Source organism: Muntiacus reevesi, chromosome 1 (assembly GCF_963930625.1).
Source record: "Muntiacus reevesi chromosome 1, mMunRee1.1, whole genome shotgun sequence".
NCBI lineage: Eukaryota > Metazoa > Chordata > Mammalia > Artiodactyla > Cervidae > Muntiacus > Muntiacus reevesi.
This window is the reverse complement of record NC_089249.1, coordinates 152,721,675-152,746,288: the sequence shown is the minus strand read 5'-3', so window position 1 is coordinate 152,746,288 and position 24,614 is coordinate 152,721,675. Positions and strand designations below refer to the sequence as shown.

General features: G+C 36.7%; 1 protein-coding gene across 7 annotated transcripts in view; it reads right to left on the bottom strand.

Annotated features, from left to right (window-relative positions):
• Positions 1-24,614, bottom strand: part of TUT4 (terminal uridylyl transferase 4) — a 119,098-nt gene that overhangs the window by 13,858 nt on the left and 80,626 nt on the right. For all 7 annotated transcript variants that reach the window (XM_065913178.1, XM_065913143.1, XM_065913170.1 and 4 more), the window contains exons 16-24: positions 23,999-24,102; positions 21,261-21,318; positions 21,076-21,179; positions 20,693-20,782; positions 15,422-15,535; positions 10,289-10,366; positions 9,972-10,149; positions 9,424-9,471; positions 9,253-9,335 (exon numbers count right to left, since the gene is read on the bottom strand). In XM_065913178.1, the coding sequence (XP_065769250.1) occupies positions 9,253-9,335; positions 9,424-9,471; positions 9,972-10,149; positions 10,289-10,366; positions 15,422-15,535; positions 20,693-20,782; positions 21,076-21,179; positions 21,261-21,318; positions 23,999-24,102 (857 nt within the window). The remainder of the gene's footprint in view (positions 1-9,252; positions 9,336-9,423; positions 9,472-9,971; positions 10,150-10,288; positions 10,367-15,421; positions 15,536-20,692; positions 20,783-21,075; positions 21,180-21,260; positions 21,319-23,998; positions 24,103-24,614) is intronic.

Here is a 24,614-nt window from a genome sequence, read left to right as displayed (position 1 = left end):
AACCTGAGGATCTGGTAACAGGAAGAGAAGCCCCCAGAGAATCTAACTTTGAAGGCCAGTGGGGTTTGATTGCAGGAATTCCACAGAACTGGGAAAAACAGAAATTCCACTCTGAGAAGGAGTACACAAGGACCTCTATATACCAGGACTCAGGGGAAAAAAACAGTGACTTTGTAAGAAACCGGGCTAGATCTATCTGCTATTATTGGAGGGTCTCTGGCAGAGACGGGGGGGGGGGGGGCTGTGGCTCACTCTGGGAACAAAGACACTTGCAGCAGCAGTTTTAATGAGCATGCATTGGTGTGAGTCCTCCTGGAGGCTATTATTTCCTCCCCACAACCTTAACCCCACTCAACAGCCTGAAGGCTCAAGTGCCAGGACACCTGAGGCCAAACAACCAACAAGACTGAAGCATAGCCCCACCCATCAGCAGACAAGTCTTACTTCAAGTCTTACTTCAAGTCTTCCTGAGCACGGCTCTGACCACCAAAGGGACAAGACCCAGCACCACCCACCAGCTGACAGGAACCAGACCCTCCCACCAGGAAGCTTGCACAAGCCTCTTAGACAGCCTCATCCACCAGATGGCAGACAGCAGACACAAGAACTACAATCCTGCAGCCTTCAGAACTGAAGCTGTAATTACAGAATGTTAGACAAAATCAAACAACTGAGGACTATGTCCCAGATGAAGGAACAAGATAAAACCCCAGAACTAAATGAAGTGGAGATAGGCAATCTAGGGTAAAAAAAAAAAAAATTTAAGATTAATGGTAGTGAAGATGACCCAAGATCTCTTAAAAAAAATGGAGGCACAAATTAAGAAGATGAAAGAAATGTTTAACAAAGACACAGAACTGAAGAACAAACAGAGATGAACAATACAATAACCAGAATGAAAAGTACACTAGAAGGAATCAACAGCAGAGTAACTGAGGCAGAAGAAAGGATAAGTGATCTGGAAGTCAGAATGGTGGATATCACTGCCATGGAACAGAGCCTCAAACATTCACATCATGCAGTCCCATAAGGAAAAGGAAGAAAGAAGGGACTTGAGAAAATATCTGAAGAGGTAATAGCTGAAAACTCACCTAACATGGGAAAGGAAACAGTCACCCAATTCCAGGAAGGTCAAAGAATTCCAGGTAGAATAAACCCAAAGAAGAACACACCAAAACAAATGAGAATCAAATTGACAAAAATTTAAAAAAAAGAAAAAAAATATTAAAAGCAACAAAGAAAACCAACAAATACAAGGGAATCCCCATAAGGTTATCAGCTGATTTCTCAGCAGAAACTCTGCAGGCAAGAAGGGAGTGGCATGATATATTTAAAGTGATGAAAGGGAAGAACCTACAACTAACAGTACTCCATCCGGCAAGGCTCTCATTCAGATTTGATGGAGAAAGCAAAAGCTTTACAGACAAGAAAAACCTAAGAAAATTCAGCACCACCAGACCAGTTTTGCAACAAATGCCAAAGGAACTTTAAGAAGAAAAGAAAAGGCAACTACTGGAAACAAAATTGTGAATGGAAAAGCTTACCAGTAAATACAAAGTAAAGGTAGGAAATCATCTGCACACAAATATGATATCAAAACCAGTAACTATGAGACGAAGAGAACACCAATGCAGGATAATTGGAAATAAATTTGAAATTAAAAGACCAGCAACTTAAAACAATCTTTTTTATATACAGAATGCTATATCAAAACCTCATGGTAACCACAAACTAGTTGTGACCAACCTAGACCGCATATTAAAAAGCAGAGACATTACTTTGCCAACAAAGGTCTGTCTAGTCAAGGCTATGGTTTTTCCAGTAGTCATGAATGGATGTGAGAGTTGGACTATAAAGAAAGCTGAACACCGAAGAATTGCTGCTTTTGAACTATGGTATTGGAGAGGACTCTTGAGAGTTCCTTGGACTGCAAGGAGATCCAACCAGTCCCTCCTAAAGGAAAAAAGACCTGAATATTCACTGGACGGACTGATGCTGAAGCTGATATGCCAATACTTTGGCCACCTGATGCGAAGAACTGACTCATCTGAAAAGACCCTGATGAATATCAAAACCTCATGGTAACCACAAACTGAAAATCTACAATAGATACATACACAAAAATGAAAATGGAATCCAAATACAACACTAAAGTTAGTCATCAAATCACAAGACAAGAGAACAAAACAGTTCAGTTCAGTTCCGCTGCTCAGTCATGTCTGACTCTTTGCGATCCCACGAACTGCAGCAGGCCAGGCCTCCCTGTCCATCACCAACTCCTGGAGTTTACCCAGACTCATGACCATTGAGTTGATGATGCCATCTAACCATCTCATCCTCTGTCGTCCCCTTCTCCTCCTGCCTTCAGTCTTTCCCAGCATCAAGGTCTTTTCAAATGAGTCAGTTCTTTGCATTAGATGGCCAAAATATTGGAGTTTCAGCTTCAGCATCAGTCCTTCCAACGAACACCCAGGACTGATTTCCTTTAGGATGGACTGGTTGGATCTCCTAGCGGTCCAAGGAACTCTCAAGAGTCCTCTCCAATACCACAGTTCAAAAGCATCAATTCTTCTGCACTCAGCTTTCCTTATAGTCCAACTCTCACATCCATACATGACTACTGGAACAAAACAGGAAGGGAATGAAAAAGACCTACAAAATAAATCCAAACCAATTAAGAAAATGGCAATAGGAACATATATATTGGTAATTACCTAAAACATAAATGGGTTTAGTGCTCTAACCAAAAGAAATAGAGGTACAAAAACAAGACCCATATACATGGTATCTACAAGAGACCCACTTCACATCTAGGGACACATACAGACTGAAAGTGAGGAGATGGGAAAAGGTACTCTGTGCAAATATAAATTAAAAGATAGCTGGAATAGCAATATTCTTCTCAGACAAAAGAGACTTCAAAATAGACAAAATAAGAGCGACAAAGAAGGACACCACACAATGATAAAGGGATCATTCCCAGAAGGAGCTATAACAATTGTAAATAAATACTTACCCAACACAGAGCACCCCAACAATAAGATAAATACTAACAGTCATTAAAGGAGAAATCAACAGTAATGTAATTAACAGTGGGGGACTTAAAAATATCCCATTTATATCAATGGACAGATTATCTAGAAAGAAAATTAATACAGAAACACAGGCCTTAAATGACACATTAGACCAGACTACCTTCACTAACATTTACAGAGTATTCCATCCAAAGGCAGCAGAATACACACTTTTCTCAAGAGCCCATGAAACATTCTCCAGGATTAATTACTGGCTGGGCCACAAAGTAAGCTTCAGTAAATTTAAGAAAATTAACATCTTATCAAGCATCTTTTCCAGCCACATTGCTATGAGATTAGGAATCAACTACAAAAACTAAAAAATGCAAATACATGGAAGCTAAAGAATATGCTATTAAACAATCAATGGATCACTGAAGAAGTCAAAGAGGACAAAAAAATTACCTGGAGTCAAATGAAAACAAAAGCACAATGATCCAAAACCTAGGGACATGGTAAACACAGTTCTGAGAAGTTTATAGCAATACAATCTACCTCAGGAAACAACAAAAATCACAAATAAGCAACCTAATCTTATATATAAAGCCAACAGAGAAAAAAGAATAAACAAAACTCAAAGTTAGTAGAAGGAAAGAAAGAAAGATCAGAGCAGAAATATAAACAAAGAAAATCAACAAAATCAATGAAACAAAAAGCTGATTCTTTGAAAAGATAAACAAAACTGATAAACCTTTAGTCAGACTCATCAAGAAAAAAAAAGGAGAGAGCTTAAATCAACAAAATTAGAAATTAAAAAGGAGAAGTTACAATAGACACCAGAGAAATACAAAGGATCATAAAAGACTACTACAAACAACTATATGCCAATAAAATAGACAACCTGGAAGAAATGGACAAATTCTTAGAAAGGCACAGTCTCCTGAGACTGAACTAAAATATAAACTTCCAAAAAACAAAAGTCCAGGACCAGATGGCATCACAGATTAATTCTATCATTTAGGGAAGAGTTGACACTTATTCTTTTGAAACTATTCCAAAAAAAAATGCAGAGAAATGAATACTCCCAAACTCATTTTACAAGGTCATGACCATACTGAAACCAAAACCAGACAAAGATACTACCAAAAAAAATTTTATAGGTCACTATCACTGATGAACATGGACACAAAAATTCTCAACAAAAAATACTAGCAATCTGAATCCAACAATATAGTAAAAGGATCACACACCATGATCAATTGGGATTTATAACTGGGATGCAAGGATTTTTCAATATCTGCAAACCAATCAGTATGATACACCACATCAACAAACAGAAGACTAAAGGTCACACGATCATCTCAACAAATGCAGGAAAACCTTTTAACAAAATTCAATACCTATTTATGATAAAAACTCTCCAGAAAGTGGGCAGAGAGGGAACATATCTCAACATAATAAAGGCCATATATGACAAACCTGTAGTTAACATACTCAATGGTGAAAAGCTGAAAGCGTCACCTCTTAGATTTGGAACATGACAAGGATATCTGTATTCCCACCACTCTTATTCTACATAGTTTTGAAAGTCCTAACCATGACAAATCAGAGAAGAAAAAGAAATAAAAGGAATATAAATTGGAAAAGAGGTAAAACTGTCACTGTTTTAAATGACATACTATACACAGAAAATCCTAAAGATGCCACCAGAAAACTACAAGAGCTAATCAATGAATTTGGTAAAGTTGCATGATATAAAATACACAGAAATCTTGCATTTCTATACACAAACAATGAAAGATCAGAAGGAGAAACTAAAGAAACAATCCCATTTATCATCACATCAAAGAGAAAAAATTACCTAGGATTAAACCTACCCAAGGATACAAAAGACCTGTACTCTGAATCTATAAGACACTGATGAAAGAAATCAAAGATGATACAAACAGATGGAAAGATATACCATGTTCTTGAATTGGAATAATCAATATTGTCAAAATGATTTTACTACCCAAGGCAATCTACAGATTCAATGTAATCCCTATCAAATTACCAATGGCATTTTCCACAGAACTAGAACAAAAAAATCTTAAAACTTTTATGGAGACACAAAAGACCCAGAATAGCCAAAGCAATGTTGAGAAAGAAAAACAGAGCTGGAGAAATCAGGTTTCTTGACGTCAGACTGGACTACAAAGATACAGTCATCAAAATAGTATGGTACTGGCACAAAAACAGAAATATAGATTAATGGACTAAGATGTAAAGCTCAGAAATAAACCCACACAACTATGGTCAAATAATCTATGACAAAGGTGGCAAGACTATACAATGAAGGAAAGACAGTCTCTTCAACAAATGGTGCTGCGAAAACTGCACAGCTACAAGTAAAAAAATGAAATTAGAACATTCTTTAACACCATACACGAAAATTGATTAAAGACCTAAATGTATGACCTGATACTATAAAACACGTTAAGAGTTTCCTCTTAACACAGGCAGAACACACTTTTACATAAATCGCAGGAACATCTTTTCTGAGTTGTCTCCTAGAGTAATGGAAATTTAAATATAAACAAATGGGACTTAAATAAACTCAAAATCTTTTGCACCACAAAGGAAACCATAAACAAAATGAAAAGACAACCCACAGAATGGGAGAAAATATTTGCAGACGATGCGATGGACAAGGATTAGTCTCCAAAATTTACAAATAGCTCATGCAGCTCAATTAAAAAAAAAACAATCAAAAGAAGACATATAGATGACCAAGAAGCACAAGAAAAGATGAGCAACACTGCTAATTATTAGAGAAATGCAAATCAAAAACTACAATGAGGTATCATCTCACATCAGTTACAATGGCCATCATCAAAAAATCTACAAACAATAAATGCTGGAGAAGGTGTAGAGAAAAGGGAACCCTCCTACAATGTTGGTGGGAATATGAACTGGTACAGACACTATGAAGAACAGCACAGAGGTTCCTTAAAAAACTAAAAATAGACAAATTGAGAGAGTAGCACCGAAACACATACACTGCCATGTGTAAGGCAGAGAGCTCGTGGGAAGCTGCACAGGGAGCACAACCTGGTGCTCTGTAAGACCCGGAGGCACAGATCTGGGGTGGGGGTGGGAGGGAAGTTCAGGAGGAAGGATGTATATGTATCCTTAACCGCTGATTCACCTTGCTGTATGACAGAAACCAACACAACACAGTAAAGCAATTATTCTCCAATTAAAAACAAAATTAAAAAAACAAAGAGAAACTAAAAACAGAGATACCATACAATCTAGCAACTCCAATCCTGGGCATACACTCAGAGAAAATCGTAATTTAAGAAGATATATGCACCCAAATGTTCACTGCAGCACTATTTACAATAGCAGACATGGAAGCAACCTAAATGTCCACTGACAAGGGAATGGATAAAGATGCAGCCATACATACAATGGAATATCAGCCATTAAAAAGAACGAAATAATGCCATTTGCAGCAACGTAGACGGACCTGGACGTTTTCATACTAAGGGAAGAAAGTCAGACAGAGAATGACAAATATCATGTGATATATGTGAATTCTAAAAAAAATTATACAAATGAGCTTATTTACAAAACAGAAACAGACTCACAGACTTAGAGAATGAACATATGGTTATGGAGGGGCAGGGGGAGAAAGATAGATTGAGTTTCAGATTGACATGTACATACTACTATATTCAAAATAGATAGCCAACTGTATGTATCTGTACAAGGACCTACTGTACAGCACAGGGAATGCTGCTCAATAGTCTGTAATAATCTAAATAGGAATTCAAAAAAGAATAGCTACATGTATATGTATAACTGAAACACCTTGCTATATATCTGAAACTGATACAACATTTTTAATCAACTATGTTCCAATATGAAATAAAATTTTTTTTAAAGAACAGATATCTGAAGATACAAGCAGATTTATAGATATGGTAGCAGAAAGTTGAAGGAATATCTATTTAATACCATCTCTGTCTCAAAAGGAAAACATCCAAGTGTGAGAAAGGCAGAGAAGAAAGATGGGACAAAACAAATTGGGCACTGAATTTTGAGTAAAATAAATAAAACTTCAAATAGTCCCTATTGAATGGGAGACAGAGGTAACTAAAGAAATGTAGTAAGAATGTCAGAAAGTATTGAAAGTCCAGTTGAGGCTGGTGAACATTAATTTATAGTTGTGCTATAAACTGCTTATGTTTAAGACTTTTTTCCATTGGTGCTTAGTCCAAGCATCAAGAGATGGTGGATGGCTGAGTTCATGTAAAGTTGAACACACAGCAATGCAAAAGAAAGACAATGGTACAAAGGAATATAAAGTATATGCCAGAGGTAGACCAAGAACATGAGTTAAATGGAGAGGAAAAAATGAAAACAGGAGATAACTGACAGATTGGGAGAAAATGGATTAATATGTCAAAGAACCTAATGAATAGAATAGTTGAAATGGCAATGTTTCAGTGAGCAAGAAAGGTGAAAGTACAGAAAATATACTTGGTCTTCATTTTCACTAGAATCTAAGGGGATGAAACACATCTATTCTATATGCTGTACATAATCTTAGTACATATCAAAGAAATAGGTACAAATCAGGAACTCATTAAGTGTTGAAAGAATGAACTTTACTAAGGAAAATATTAAGCATGAAAGACTATATAACAAGGTTATTTTTCTACAATATCAGTCAGAACACTGATACCAACTTAAATGTCCATTTAAGGAGAAGAGTTAAACTGGTATACCCAAGCAATAAAATACCATATATTGACTTTTAAAGTAGAATAAAGCAAATTAAAAGATGATTGGGAGAATCATAGGCCCCTTCTGATAGGCTCTTTTGCCAAATCACATTCAAGAGGACTCTATGTTAGTTAGTATTTCACTAAAAAGTCTGACTGCATGAAACTGCTAGGTTTCTACCAAACACAGGCATGCACACATACTAATAGAATTTCCGTGATTTTCAGGTAAAATGCTTTATCAGTGTGTCACCATATTTGTTGTGATTTGACTATGCTTTTCATTTATTGCTATTTTAATATACTAGTAAAATTATCACTGTATTTTTGTTAGATATTTTGCTTCTGCATGACTTTTGTGCCATTTCAAATTTTACTGTTACTTTATTTTGATTACAATCATTATCACCCCCACCATCTATGAATCAGGACTATCAAAAATGCTTCAAGGGAAAAAAGCTCTAGACTTTTTCTGGTTTCTCATCCCAACAAGAAAAAGTGATGAAACTGAACAAGATCAAAGATATTCATTATGCAATAACAGAGACATTGTTTCTCTTTTGAGACTTCTTTCTTTCTCTGTGAGACTGTGACATCCTCCCATTAGAAAGCAACCTAAACCAGAGTAAGACCAAGAGGAATAGGGGACACTACACACCCCAGTTCAGGTAAAAGGAATCCTCTTAGTTCCATGCCATTAGTTCAGCTTACCAAGGGCTGTACCACAATTAAAGCAGAAAGTTCAGCAAACAATAAAGTTTTATCAATACTTTGGGCTTCCCTAGTGGCTCAGACAATAAAGAATCTGTCTACAGTGCAGGAGACATGAGTTTGATCCCTGGGTTGGGAAGACTCCCTAGAAAAAGAGAATGACTATGCACTATAGTATTCTTACCTGGGAAATCCCATGGACAGAGGAGCCTGGTGGGCTACACACAGTCCATATGGCTGCAAGGAGTCAGACATGACTGAGCAACTAACCCTTTCACTTTCACACTGATACTTGGTACTGACTTCTCTGTTTGTATTTTCACCAAGATTTCTAGAGATAGAAGAGAGGCAGTAGGGAGCACCTCAGATTCAAAATTAAAGGATCCTGAGTCCTGACTATCACCCCTCACTTGTTTAATGAATGATTATTTGATGCATCCTATGTGCCAGAAATTATGACAAGCGCTGGCAATAAGATGGTCAATCTCACAGACATGGCCTCTGCCCTCATGGAGCTACTCAGTCTAATGGGAGAGACAGAATTTAACAAATAGATTAAAAAAACAGATAAAATATAGCCAAAAGATATCTCACTATAGACTATGGTAAGTGCAATAAGAAAAGACAGAGGGAGTTATAACCATCTTTTTCCCTATTCCTAACACCAACTTGTAACAGGATTAGGTTTCTTGTACTACAAAAAAAGTTCTACAGAAAAACAGAAAAGACTCAGAATTCGAATTATGTAAACTTACAGCTTCTCTGCCAATGAGTGGGTAAAAAGGGGTACCAAAAAGTTTCCTTCCATTGATAAATGCTTTCATGATGAAATTGGTCACTATTGAAGAAAGAAGAAAAACAATGAAGATCCAGACCTTAAGGTGTAAGAGCTTTAAAAGCAGGGTGTTTCTATATTTAAAACTTACTTTTTCTAGAAACTCCAGCACCAAGGTTATGATTCAAATCAAAAGGATCTAGAAAAGAAATATTTTATTCTTTAATTAAGAAGCTCATTGTAACATAAATATACTTAGTAACCATAACTAGAGTCTAATACTAAGCAACACAAACCAGTCAGAAATTATTTTTTTATAATTATAGATTAAAGGATGGAAACGGATAAAGAAAAAAAAGAAGAAATATCTTCCAAATTCTAATGTGTTTCAGTTTCCCTCTCAATTTCATTGGCCAAATAAAATTCTAGCTTTTCAAAGGAAATTTGCTATATGACTCAGAGAACTCAAACTCAGGTTCTATAACAACCTAGCAGGGTGGGAAGAGTGAGAGGTGGGAGGAAGGTTCAAGAGGGAGGGGACATATATATACCTATGGTTAATTCAAGTTGATGTATGGTAGAAACCAAAGCAATATTATAAGCAATTATTATTCAATTAAAAATAAATAAATTTTTTAAATTCTGCCTTTTGTCTTGTTTTGCTTTTTGTTCCTGAATTAATATCAGCTGAATGATTACCTTCAATGGCAATACATTTGGATGTCCACTGCTTCTCAAAAGTTGTCAACAGTTTTTTCTGCCGAATGCTAATTACATATTCTTTGAAATCAAATTCTTCAGTATAGAAGCGAAGCAGTCCCAACCAAAGCTCTCCTAATGTTTCTGTGTTCTTTCCAAGTGAAGGTAAACGTTTTTTCTAAGGTGAGAAAAAAAAAAGAGTGACATATCTAACTTATCCAAATATAGATCCCAAATCCAAGTAAAATTATTAAATTATGCAAATCCTAACATGTATCAGTGAACATTCCACAACATAAAAACTATGAAGAAATTACCAGTTCTTCTGTTTTATCAAAGAAAAAAGCATTCCATCCATCAACCATTCTCTGTGGAATCTGTTTTCCATCAAAGATCTGTATTAAGAAAATCAATTTTATTATTAGATTTTAAATCATCCAACTCAAAGCCTAAATACCTTCACATCATTTTAGAATTTACATATAATAGACATATTGGAATATTTATTCCAAAAGGAACATGTCGAGATGATATAATTTGATGTCAAGTTATTAATGACTTGATATCTGAAAGACCAAAGATGGAAAGGGTGTCTTGAGCATCAGACTCTTCAAATGATCCATCTGATATTGCCTATTTGGTCTATCAAACACAGCCAGCCCAAGTTTAATTAAGTAAAACTAAAGAAAAAAAAATGAAAATGGCATCTTCATCAAAGGACCACAGATGCAGAAATCCATAAGAGATAATATTCATTGACTGTAAACCTTAAAGGAAATCAAAGAAGCTGGTGTAGGGAATAGCTCTAGTACCTTTAATCAATTATCTGTACCAGATGAGGCTGAAAAGAGTCTGGACACTGATTCTTTTTTAACAGAATATTAGATAGCTTTTCTTGACATTTTGATAAATATTGTGAAATCTTCATGATTAATTATGAATAGTAATTCTCTGTCCTAAGGAAAGGGGGGAAAATAATGCTATTCTATTAGAAGAATTTCCTAAGATGATTGTACAGGTATAACTGATCTCTATAAGCAATTATGAGACATTTCTTACGGGAGCTTTAAGAAAGAGATGCAATAAAGTAAAAAGCTGGGATAAGTGCAGAGTCAGCAGACCTCATTTTTAGTTTTAGTCCTGCCAAGTAATAATTCTGGACAAGACAATTATCCTTCCAAATCCTCAGTTTTCCCAATGGGGAAAAAAAGAGTTAGATTAATTAGGTCAGTTATTTTCTAATTTTATTTTTCTTTCAAACTGTTAGAACCCTTTCTAAAATGGATTCTTCTTGGAAATTCAATAGTAAAACAGAGGTACTCTGATAAAAGCCTGAGTGGAGAAAATTACAGCCTATCTTTCCCTTCCTCCACTCCTCACACACACTTTAAAGAGCTCGTAGAGCTTGTCAGGGCTTCCCTGGTGGCTCAGATGGTAAAGAAACCGCCTGCAATGTGGAAGACCTGGGTTAGATCCCTGGGTTGGGAAGATCCTCTGGAGGAGGGCATGGCAACCCACTCCAGTATTCTTGCCTGGAGAATCCCCATGGACAGAGGAGCCTGGTGGGCTATTGTTCATGGGGTTGCTAAGAGTCAGGCATGACTGAGCAGTCTGACTAAGCACAAAGTTTATCAAAATATACTTTAAAACCACTAGATAAGGTGCTCCCCATGACTCCTTCCATTTTAAATGAGACAGTTAATTATAAAAATTAAATGAGACAGTTAATTATAAAACTAACTGCATGTCTGTCTCTCTAGTTTTACTCTTAGATTTAAGTTCCTTGTGGGCAAGGACTATAACTGACATCTACAGCCAAAATTTCTACTACATCAAAGCCTGCCATATAGAGAATACTTAATATATGTCTGTTGGATGAATATATTTACTCTGTAAGCATGTTTTTACATAAAGGTCAGGTTTCCAGGGACCTAATCTAATACCTGGCTTTTTAGTATTTACATATAATTTAAACAAACACAGTTACCAAGAATCATCTAGCATAAATTCCAACATTCCATAAATCAAAAAAGAGAAAGTCCAGCAATTACAGCTATTAATACCTAAAATAAGAGACATGGGAGCCTACACTCAAGGAAGAAAAAAAAAAGTTTCAAAAAGGCCAAAATATAACATTTTGCCTTCATAGATTAAGGTGCTATTTATTACACAAGCTGCCTCTTTAGACCTTGATTATTTCAACAGATTCCTACTTTTGAGAAATAACCAACATCCAAATCCAATCATGTTGACTAATAACACAGTAAAGTGAACCTGAGGGCTCTGGAGAACCTTTAATCACTGATTTGCCACCTGTTTTAATGAACTATCATGTTTCATAATGCCTAACTTTTCACTGTTTCAGCCCTTAGAAGTACTAATATTGTCCTCTCTTTCTCTTAAACACACACACACACACACACACACACACACACACACACACACACAGAGATAAAACACATTTACCTTCTGTTTCTTTTCTTAAAAATTTATCATTTATTTGGCTGCATCAGGTCTTAGTTGTGGCATATGGGATCTTTAGTTTTGGCATGCAAACACGAAGTTACAGCATAGGATCTAGTTCCCCACCTAGGGACAGAACCTGGGCCCCCTACATTGGGAGCGTGGAGTCTTTTCCACTGGGTCACCAAAGAAGGTCTCACCTTCTTTGTTTCTTTTTCTTTCTCTCAATACCAATCATCCTCTACTCAAGCACTCAAGTCTTCCCTCTAAAACCTCATCAAACAAGTCTTTCTTATTTTGTAGTTTGATATCTTAATATCTACTGGAATATTTAAACTGTAATTTTTTAGTTGTGGTAAAATACACATAAAGCTTATCATCTTCAAGCATTTTTAAGAGTACAGTTCAGTGGCATTAAGTACATTCACATCACTGTGCTACCATCACCATTCTCCATCCACAGAATTTTTCTCATCTTATATAAATGAAACTCTGAACCTATTAAACAATAGTTTCCCATGCCTCTCTCTCTCCAGCCCTGGCAACCATCATTCTACTTTCTGTCTCCATGTATCTGACTATCCTAGGTACCTCCTATAAACGGAATCATATAGTATTTGTCCTTTTGTGACTGGTTCATTTCACTTAGCATAATGTCCTCAAGGTTCATCCATTTAATTTCAATTTTTAAGCTGACAGAAGCTAAAAAAACAGTTCATAATATCAATTGTGACTAACACTCCCTAATCTTCTCTTGATATTAATTTTTATGTGAAAATTTACTTTTACTTACAATGATTGCTAGAATATAGCAAAATCATCTTGCCTAGGAAAGCTCCTTTGACCTTAAGAATTCTGTATTGCTGATCATGAGTAACACTCTTAGCAGAGCCTTATTTATTATATCCAGTCACTTAAGTCTAAGTTCAGTTACAAATGGAGTCAAAGATCATCAGCTTCATTAAACATATCCTTACCCTCAAAAGTTGATCGATGCCAATGATCAATACTTAAATGATGCCAGAGCAATGGACAATGGGGTCCCATATGACAAGCAAAAAAGGCCAGAAGCAAAAATCCATTTATCATCAGTTCATATGTATCACAAAGCCCCCCAACAATCAGAGTTCATTATGATGGAAAACATTCCATGGACTGTCTCTCATTTCATCAATCACTGTCTGTTAAGCAGATAATGGAACAGTTCTTGAAGTTGGCTATAGCAATCCTACCTACAATTTTCCAATAATAATATTAATAAAGCTGCTAATAATAATAAAAGTAATAATAAAAGCAACCACCATTTATAAACTCCTACTTAAGCATCTACTACATTCAAAAGTATTTGATGTCTCTGTTCCTTATATCAACACTGAAATAATACTACTATTATTACATTTTTACAGAAGATAAAATTAAGACTAGTGTTAGTCAGGCAGCTTATTGAAGGCTACATGTTAAAATCAGGATTCAGATCAATTAACTCTGACTCCAAAATCATGGTCTGCCCAGTATATCATGGTCTTTCCATAATATCATGCTGCCTCAATAGTGCCTCATCCACAGGTAACATAATGAGAGAACAGAGACCACAATGAAAACAAAATTTGTGTTCCATTTGGGTTAATCGCAGTATTCTATCAAAGGCATAGCAAAGTATAGCAAATAGCAGCTATAATATTATTGGGGCAATTATGCAAAAGATCTCCAAATTTAAAGCCTTAACAAGAATTAGACTAATATAGAGAATAACCTTGGCTTTGGCAGGCTTAACTAATTCATGCAAAATTTTAAATATTCTATAGTGAACAAACTTGGTAAAAAATAAACTTCACTCAACATAGATTCAAGCAACTTAAACTTTTCTATTAGAAAAAGATATTTAAATTTTTTCTCTCCAACTCTTTGTTTAAGAGGGAAGGAAATGCTATTAAAACCACATGGCATTCATTAGAACTTTAAAAAACTTACTAAGGCCATCTGGCACACAATATGGCTTATTATTTTGCAATATACTTCTTTGCTATGATGATCAAAGTTTATGTGAAATGAGAATATGTGATTTTCCAAATAATTCTGATGGTTATTGCCTACCTCAAAATAACCACCTTTCTAAGAAATTAGACTTTGATCCACCCCAATGCTTGCACATTCACTTTGTGCCAAGAAAGAGGAGGAACAGATGGATGATTAAGAATTCTTTTGGTTCTCTTTTAGAGAGTATAAATGGGCTATAACAAGCCTCTATGAGTCACCAAATCTGAGTAAATATGAGTATAATATGTTTCTTTTGATGTACAGTCTTATGCTTAATACAACTGACATGACCTTACAGAGATAAGAAAGAATTTCCTTGAATTTTTTTCTCAATCAAAATTCACAAAGTTGACCAAAATATATACAGGAATAAATTAAACTTCAGGCTTCCCTTCTCAAGAATCTGCCTGCGATGCAGGAAGACCCGGGTTGGATCCCTGAGATGGGAGGATCCCCTGGAGAAGGAAATGGCAACTCCAGTATTCTTGCCTGGAGAATTCCATGGACAGACCACAGAGTTGCAAGGAGTTGGACAAGACTGAGGGACTAACACTTTCAACTTTCAACAAAATCAAGCTTCATTGCCAAGCACAAGGAGGGAAAATACTCTGGAAAGAAGAAACTGTATTTTCATCTGAGAGACTGTATAAGTTTTTGAATGGTTACAAACTTCATAATCATTGGCAGCATTCTAAGACTGTAAAATACAAAAACGTTGCAAAAGGTATTCAACAGTTCTATTCCTCTAATATTCTTTCAGTAGTCTATATTCCCCCATAATAAACTTTCCCAAAAGGTTCATTATTTGATTATACCATTAGTGGAAGAAGAAAACTTAGGCCATTAATGACAGAAAAATCCCTCATGATCTCATGAACTCAGCATGATCTACTATATTTAGATCTATTGTTGTCACAAGAAATGACTTTACAGTTTTCTTAAACACTTACCTCTTGTAGAACTGGGATAACAGGCGGTTTTCTCTGCTGCAGAAAGTACAGCACCATAAGGATATAAGCATATGAAGATAAACTTCCCCTAGAAGCATCCCCAATGTCACATCGCTGAAAAAACATAATGATTGAAAATAAAACTTCAGAATCTTATTCCATTCACAAGTATTGGCTACCTTAAAACACCATTTTTAAACTCATCTAACTGTCAAATACCCAAAAGTTCAAAAATAAACTGTTACAGAGGGTATGGGTAAATAGGCACTCTTACACATTACAGATTAGAGTATATATCAGTATAAATTTTATGAAGGATAATTTGACAATATCAAAATTACAAAAGCACATCTCCTTTAATATATCAATTTTCTTCTAAGAAGTTATCCTATAAATACGGCAAAAACACATGAAATGACTAAGATTTTTACTGTAGCACTATTTTAATAGCAAAATATGAGAAAGAACTTAAAAGCTCATCAGTAAAATACAGGTTTAAAAAACTGATGACTATCCACACAATGGAATAGTATGTGACCATTTAAAAAACAACAACAAGGAAATCCTTAGTATACTAATAGGAAATAATTTCCAATATCTATTGCTCAGTTAAAAAAGCAAAATACAAAACAATGTTTTCAGTATATTATATCCATAATAAAAAAAAAGAGGTAGGAAATGTATATATTTGCTTGTACTGGGATAATATATTTATGGAAGCATACAGAGGAATGTTTAACACTGTTTGCCTCTAATAAGAGGCAATGGCTGGTTAGGAGACAGATAGGGAAGGGAGATTTTCTGACATAAAGGGAGGGAGAAGAATGATTTCTCTGCCATGAATCACATGATTTCATTACCAAAACGCCACAAGAGTGAGGATTTGTCATATTGGAGTTATTTGGTGAGATGAATACAGACTAACTGTACTGAATATGATCTGTTCTATGTCGCTGGACGCCCTCCTGTTGTAAGATGGTCCATAAAGACACGTATAGGAATATTTAAACAAATATGTCTCCCTTCTGGAAGAATGGACTTTATGAAATGAAAACGTAACTGAGTCACTCCCCTACTAAAACCCTTCCACCAACACATTTACAAAATTAACTATTTACTGAGCAGTTACCCATAAAGCAGATGTTCAGCTCAGTTCAGTTCAGTCGCTCAGTCGTGTCCGACTCTTTGCGACCCCATGAATCGCAGCATGCCAGGCCTCCCTGTCCATCACAAATTCCCGGAGTTTACTCAAACTCATGCCCATCGAGTCGGTGATGCCATTCAGCCATCTCATCCTCTGTTGTCCCCTTCTCCTCCTGCCCCCGATCCCTCCCAGCGTCAGGGTCTTGTCCAACGAGTCAACTCTTCGCATGAGGTCGCCAAATTATTGGAGTTTCAGCTTCAGCATCAGTCCTTCCAATGAACATCCAGGACTTATCTCCTTCAGGATGGACTGGTTGGATCTCCTTGCAGTTCAAGGGACTCTCAAGAGTCATCTCCAACACCACAGTTCAAAAGCGTCAATTTTTCGGTACTCAGCTTTCTTCACAGTCCAACTCTCACATCCATACATGACCACTGGAAAAACCATAGCCTTGACCAGACGGACCTTTGTTGGCAAAGTAATGTCTCTGTTTTTTAACATGCTATCTAGGTTGGTCATAACTTTCCCTCCAAGGAGTAAGTGTCTTTTAATTTCATGGCTGCAGTCACTATCTGCAGTGATTTTGAAGCCCCCCAAAATAAAGTCTGACACTGTTTCCACTGTCTCCCCATTTATTTGCCATGAAGTGATAGGACCAGATGCCATGATCTCAGTTTTCTGAATGTTGAGCTTTAAGCCAACTTTTCCACTCTCCTCTTTCACTTTCATCAAGAGGCTTTTTAGTTCCTCTTCACTTTCTGCCATAAGGGTGGTGTCATCTGCATGTCTGAGGTTACTGATATTTCTCCTGGCAATCTTGATTCCAGCTTGTGCTTCTTCCAGCCCAGTGTTTCTCATGATGTACTCTGCATAGAGGTTAAATAAGCAGGGTGACAACATACAGCCTTGACGTACTCCTTTTCCTATTTGGAACCAGTCTGTTGTTCCATGTACAGTTCTAACTGTTGCTTCCTGACCTGCATATAGGTTTCTCAAGAGGCAGGTCAGGTGGTCTGGTATTCCCATCTCCTTCAGAATTTTCCACAGTTTATTGTGATCCACACAGTCAAAGGCTTTGGCATAGTCTATAAAGCAGAAATAGATGTTTTTCTGGAACTCTCTTGCTTTTTCGATGATCCAGTGGATGTTGGCAATTTGATCTCTGGTTCCTCTGCCTTTTCTAAAACCAGCTTGAACATCTGGAAGTTCTAGGTTCACGTATTGCTGAAGCCTGGCTTGGAGAATTTTGAGCATTACTTTACTAGCATGTGAGATGAATGCAGCTGTGCGGTAGTTTGAGCATTCTTTGGGATTGCCTTTCTTAGGGATTGGAATGAAAACTGACCTTTTCCAGTCCTGTGGCCGCTGCTGAGTTTTCCAAATTTGCTGCCATATTGAGTGCAGCACTTTCACAGCATCATCTTTTAGGATTTGAAATAGCTCAACTGGAATTCCATCACCTCCACTAGCTCTGTTCGTAGTGATGCTTTCTAAGGCCCACTTGACTTCACATTCCAGGATGTCTGGCTCTAGGTGAGTGATCACACCATTGTGGTTATCTGGGTCACGAAGATCTTTTTTGTACAGTTCTTCTGTGTGTTCTTGACACCTCTTCTTAGTATCTTCTGCTCCTGTTAGGTCCATACCATTTCTGTCCTTTATTGAGCCCATCTTTGCATGAAATGCTCCCTTGGTATCTCTAATTTTCTTGAAGAGATCTCTAGTCTTTCCCATTCTGTTTTTTTCCTCTGTTTCTTTGCATTGATCACGGAGGAAGGCTTTCTTATCTCTCCTGGCTATTCTTTGGAACTCTGCATTCAAATGGGAATATCTTTTGTTTTTTCCTTTGCTTTTCGCTTTTCTTCGTTTTACAGCTATTTGTAAGGTCTCCTCAGACAACCATTTTGCCTTTTTGCATTTCTTTTCCATGGAGATGGTCTTGATCCCTGTCTCCTGTACAATGTCATGAACCTCCGTCCAAAGTTCATCAGGCTCTCTGTCTATCAGATCTGGTCCCTTAAATCTATTTCTCACTTCCACTGTATAGTCATAAGGGATTTGATTTAGGTCATACCTGAGTGGTCTAGTGGTTTTCCCTATTTTCTTCAATTTAAGTCTGAATTTGGCAATAAGGAGCTCATGAGCTGAGCCACAGTCAGCTCCTGGTCTTGTTTTTGCTGACTGTATAGAGCTTCTCCATCTTTGGCTGCAAAGAATATAACCAATCTGATTTCGGTGTCAACCATCTGGTGATGTCCATGTGTAGAGTCTCTCTTGTGTTGTTGGAAGAGGGTGTTTGCTATGACCAGAGCAGTCTCTTGGCAAAACTCTATTAGCCTTTGCCCTGCTTCATTCTGTACTCCAAGGCCAAATTTGCCTGTTACTCCAGGTATTTCTTGATTTCCTACTTTTGCATTCCAGTCCCCTATAATGAAAAGGACATCTTTTTTGGGTGTTAGTTCTAAAAGGGCTTGTAGGTCTTCATAGAACCGTTCAACTTCAGCTTCTTCAGTGTTACTGGTTAGGGCATAGGCTTGGATTACCGTGATATTGAACGGTTTGCCTTGGAAATGAATAGAGATCATTCTGTCATTTTTGAGACTGCATCCAAGTACTGCATTTCAGACTCTTTTGTTGACTATGATGGCTACTCCATTTCTTCTAAGGGATTCCTGCCCACAGTAGTAGATATAATGGTCATCTGAGTTAAATTCACCCATTCCAGTCCATTTTAGTTCGCTGATTCCTAGAATGTCGACATTCACTCTTGCCATCTCCTATTTGACCACTTCCAATTTGCCTTGGTTCATGGACCTAACATTCCAGGTTCCTATGCAGCGCGTCGGCTGCGACGGACCACGCAGAAGCATGGCTGTGAGGAGCTACCCCTCACCCAAGGTCAGGGGTAGCAACCGAGAGCGCCAGGCTGCGATAGCGCAGGAGCGGCGGCCCAGAGAAGCTTCCCCACTCCCAAGGTCAGGGGCGGCAGCCGAGAGGAACTACCCCACCTCCAAGGAGCAGCTGCTGCGTGGGCGCAGGAGGGCTGAGAGGAGCTACTCCACGTTCAAGGTCAGGAGGGGAGGCCATGAGGAGATACCCCTCGTCCAAGGTAAGGAGCAGCGGCTGCACTTTGCTGGAGCAGCCGTGAAGAGATACCCCACGTCCAAGGTAAGAGAAACCCAAGTAAGACAGTAGGTGTTGCAAGAGAGCATCAGAGGGTAGACACACTAAAACCATAATCACAGAAAACTAGCCAATCTGATCATAGGACCACAGTTTTGTCTAGCTCAATGAAACTAAGCCATGCTGTGTGGGGCCACCCAAGACTGTCCGGTCATGGTGAAGAGGTCTGACAGAATGTGGTCCACTGGAGAAGGGAATGGCAAACCACTTCAGTATTCTTGCCTTGAGAACCCCATGAACAGTATGAGAAGGCAAAATGATAGGATACTGAAAGAGGAATTCCCCAGGTCAGTAGGTGCCCAATATGCTACTGGAGATCAGTGGAGAAATAACGCCAGAAAGAATGAAGGGATCGAGCCAAAGCAAAAAGCAGACATTACACTGAAATAAAGATACAGAGGTTTCAATTCTCATGGAGTTTATACATGGAGTAGAACAACCAAGAAAACATAATTGAGTATTTTAAGTGTGATAACAGAGAAAAACTTAGGTTTTATTGGTATTGCTTTCCACTAAATCCAAATGAGTTTGAGCCAGCTCTGGGAGCTGGTGACGGACAGGGAAGCCTGGCGTGTTGCAGTCCATGGGGTTGCAAAGAGTCGGACATGACTGAGCAACCAAACTAAATCCAAATGCCAGATCTCCTAATCCAGAACTTTTTAACTTTGCATGCCAACTCTCACCTCACGCCTGGGGCTGAAAATCATGCACTGAGAAATTATACTATGAGAAATTTACTAGAATGTTACCCTTGACAATACAGCAAACACAGGAAAAAAACTAAGAATCACCCTAGTCTAACAGGTATACTTTCAAACCAATTAACATTGACAGTCTCTTCTTAAAAGCGCAGGTAAAGAAAACTGAGAAAACATTTTTCACAAGTCTGACAACAGTATGTTTTATCTTAATATAAGTATTATAACAAAGTGGACCACAAATACCTTAGCAAATACTTTCATTGTATATCCCAAGTACTGTACTCTAGGATCAATAGCTGCATATGTAGCTAGCATTCTTGTGTTATGCTGAGCCTGAAAAATAAATTACATATTTGAAAGCACTTATATTTACTAAAATTAAACTTACAGATCAGATAAAAAGATATAATAAAGTCCAAACAGATGTTAAACTTAAAATACCTGTATGTGAGTCAAGTAAAAACTAACCTTCAATCTGAAGGAAATGTTAAAATGATCAATAAAATTTTTTCCCTTATATTGCTCACATTCATAAGTTTTAAACATAGAGGTATAGTCAGTGATCTGTAAACTTTTAAAATGACAACTGTAAACATACCTGGGTCTTTACAGACATTGAAACTTACCAATGTATTATATAAACTGATATCACCTTCTAAACCACTTCGCCTGTGTTCAAATTTTACTATAGGCACTTTGGCAGTAGTTATAGGCAAAATGTTTCTTAAACCTGATTAAAAAAAACAAAACTTTACTAGGTTAAACAATTTTCATAAAACTAAAAAAAATTCTTTTGTTTTAAAGTTCATACCTGGATGTCTCTTAAGAATTTTCGCCAAATTTTCAATTATTTCCTTACAATTTAATTTCTAAAAAACAAAAATAAATAATTAAGTTAATAAATAAATAAGTCTGTCTGACTTAATTTGGCCTTGTACAAATTCTATTTTAATCTAGACATTTAATACTAGCATATAAAATCTCCAGCCAGAAGGTCTACATAACCTCGCTGGTCAAAGAACATGGGTCCATAGACCTGCAGTGTCACCAACAAACGGAAACCTGATAGAAATGCAGAATCTAAACCCCCACTGCCGTCTACTAAGTCATAATCTCCATAGTAACAACATCCCCAGGTAATTCAAATCTGCATTATAGCTTGAGAAGCATAAAAACAGGAGAATAATGTTTTAAAATACACCAATAAACAACCAGAGATGGATTTGGTAAAGGCAAAACAGTATAGTGATTAAGAACAGACTCTAAATTTAGACAAACTTGGATTCAAATCTTGAACCTAAGTACTGACTAGATGTATGACTTTGACCAGATCCTTAACCTCTCTCAGTGTCATACTACTATTTTATAAAATCAAGATAATCATAAACTCATACTCTATAAAGTATCTGGAAGATTACATGAGACACCTATGTAAAGCATTCAGCAATGTACTTCGTACACAGTTGCACTTTAAGTCTGTCATTTATGATTGTATGTTGATGAGGAGAAGAAAAATAATCCTACCATTACCAACACCTACTTCTTAAAAAAAAACCTCCTACCTCTGCCAATTTAAATGTGTTGGTTATTTAAAAACTAGACAGCAAAGCTGATACGGTAACAATAATCATAATATAAGGAACAGGAAGATAATGGCATAAATTAACTGGTTTAAGCTCAATGCCTACCTACTACTAAAATTACTTTTGCATATCCCCAAAATGTTCTTTTTAGCTACAAGAAAAGAGGAGCCACTACAGCTTAACCTGAGGATTTCAAGGGAATCTTTAGAATTAATCCATAATAAAAGATGTTATTTTTATTATACAAAAATACAATTTATGCTAAATTAAAAGTTTCAATTATGGCTCATCTGAAAATAAATTTAGTATTTCTCATTGTTTCAACTTTCCCGTGTGAATACCACAGACACTATACAATATACAAACCCTTAGTGATTAGAGGTCTGATTATTAAATTTTACATAGAAGAGATCTAAAACTCTAACCTCCTCCCTGGGTAAAAACCATTTCCTATTCCCTCAATTCCTGCCCTTCAGAATGGAAGAGGGAATTCTGCCCTTCAGAATGTCATCTTCCCAAGTAGATGCCATTGAGTATAAGTTAGTTAAAGAGAACTAAAAAATTTACAACTTTTCAGTTTATTTATAGAACAAAAAGATACTAACGCCAGAAGCAATTTCTTGGGACAAGAAATAAGCATCTACCAGGCATCACTGCCATCTTTTCTTTGGTTTTAACAATGAAAATTTTTTTGGAAAAAGCTATGTCACAGATACACTATTTTGCTGAATTCTTTTATAATACAACAGAGGGTAGACTGACACCACTAAAGATGCCAGAAGCTCGGCCTCACCCCAATCTTGCAAGCAGTCCCTGAATTGGAAACATAAATCCCAACAGCTATGCTGGTAAAGAAACAAGCAACTACAGGGATACCCTCCTTTTCTAGTTGTTGCTAGGAAGGCCTGGGACACTTCTTTCCTGTCCATTCAGTCTCTTTCTTTACGGAGTTTGGACAATCTCATTCCCACTGTTGAGGCCTGGTACACAAAGGAAAACATAAGTACCCACTCCCACTGCTGAGACTGCTCTGGGGGGAAGGTTTGCTCCTGGCATCTCATGGTGCAACTCAGAAAGCTTTCAATCTCAGAAAGTAGTGGTTAGGTTCTACAGTACTATTAGTACTATATTTCAACTACATTATGGGTTAAATAAATTATAGAGAAGCAGTGGGATACAACAGAAAGAGCATGAACTCTGGAGACAGACAGACCTGGGTACGAATCCCGGCTCCAACATTTACTAGCTGTGTGAACTTGAGCAAGTCAGTTTATCTCTCAAAGCCTCAGTTTCCTCATCTGTAAAATGGGGGAAATTATCTACCTCGAAGGTGGTTTTAAGAGTGAAATGAGAAATGTATGTAAAAGTGTATACTGGGGACTCAAATGTTAGTTCCCCTTCCCATCCCAAAATGAGTTTCTAAAAGCTATCCTAGAACACATCATTTATAACAATTCTTCTATAAAAAAAAAATGTGCTTTGAGTGCCCCCAAATCATAATTAACTTGCAGAACACAATTCATTTATAAATTAAATGTCCACCTTTATTTTCTATCTTTAGTGATACAGAGACATAACCTAACAGAGGAGATATGAAAAGATAGTATAAGTGAGATCAATGTTCCCTACCCAAACTAAAGCAACATTTTCTCACTGGCTCTAAAGAAAAAAATTACAACTCTATGGCATTTTTTTTCAAAAATTCATTGAAAAGCACTGGCAATTATTGGTGACATGGTTTTTGCATTATAAAATCACTTAAACAGTATATTTACTCAAATACTTGAATGTCTTTTAAAACAATAATGCTAATGCTTTTACATTTCAAACACTGCTACTGCTAACATATTTATACAGAGAATGATTTCATACGTTTTTTTAATTCTATGTACAAAATTTAAAACAGATTCATCATTGGAAGAAAATAAACTTCCACATCCCTTTCCAAACACTAAATAACTCTTACCTCTGCGTTTTCGTGGCCTTCAAGTGTCATACAAATATCCAAATCACTATCACGAAATCCAAATCCATTCTTAGAAGAGCCAAATAAGCACAATCTTGCCTTTTCTAAGTAAAGGAAAACAAAAGTCAAAAGTTGTATCATTACCAGGAAAGACAAATCTATTAACTACTAATGGCCTACCACAGGATGATCTTATCCAATTCCACAGCTTAAATTACCTACCACTGGCAGATGTACTGAAAAATTCCAAAACACTCACCTAAAGTCCAAATGTTCTAACCAAAATCCTACACCTATGTGTCAAACTGCTTTTTCCATTTTTCCACAGACGTCATAAATTCAACATGTCCAAACTAAACTAGCAGCTTCACCTCAAATCTACTATTATTCCTATAATCCCTGTTTCTCAGCAAAGAGGATCATCATCTACTCAGCTGTCTACACCAGAAATAAACATGTGGTTCTTAACACTTCTCAACTTCCACATCCAAACTCTTACCAAGTCCTTTAGTTTCTTCCAACTTAAATATCTCATAAATTCATCTACTTTTATTCATTTTCAACATCAATACCAATAGTTAAAATCAACATTTAGAGATTTAGTTCTTGGAAATAA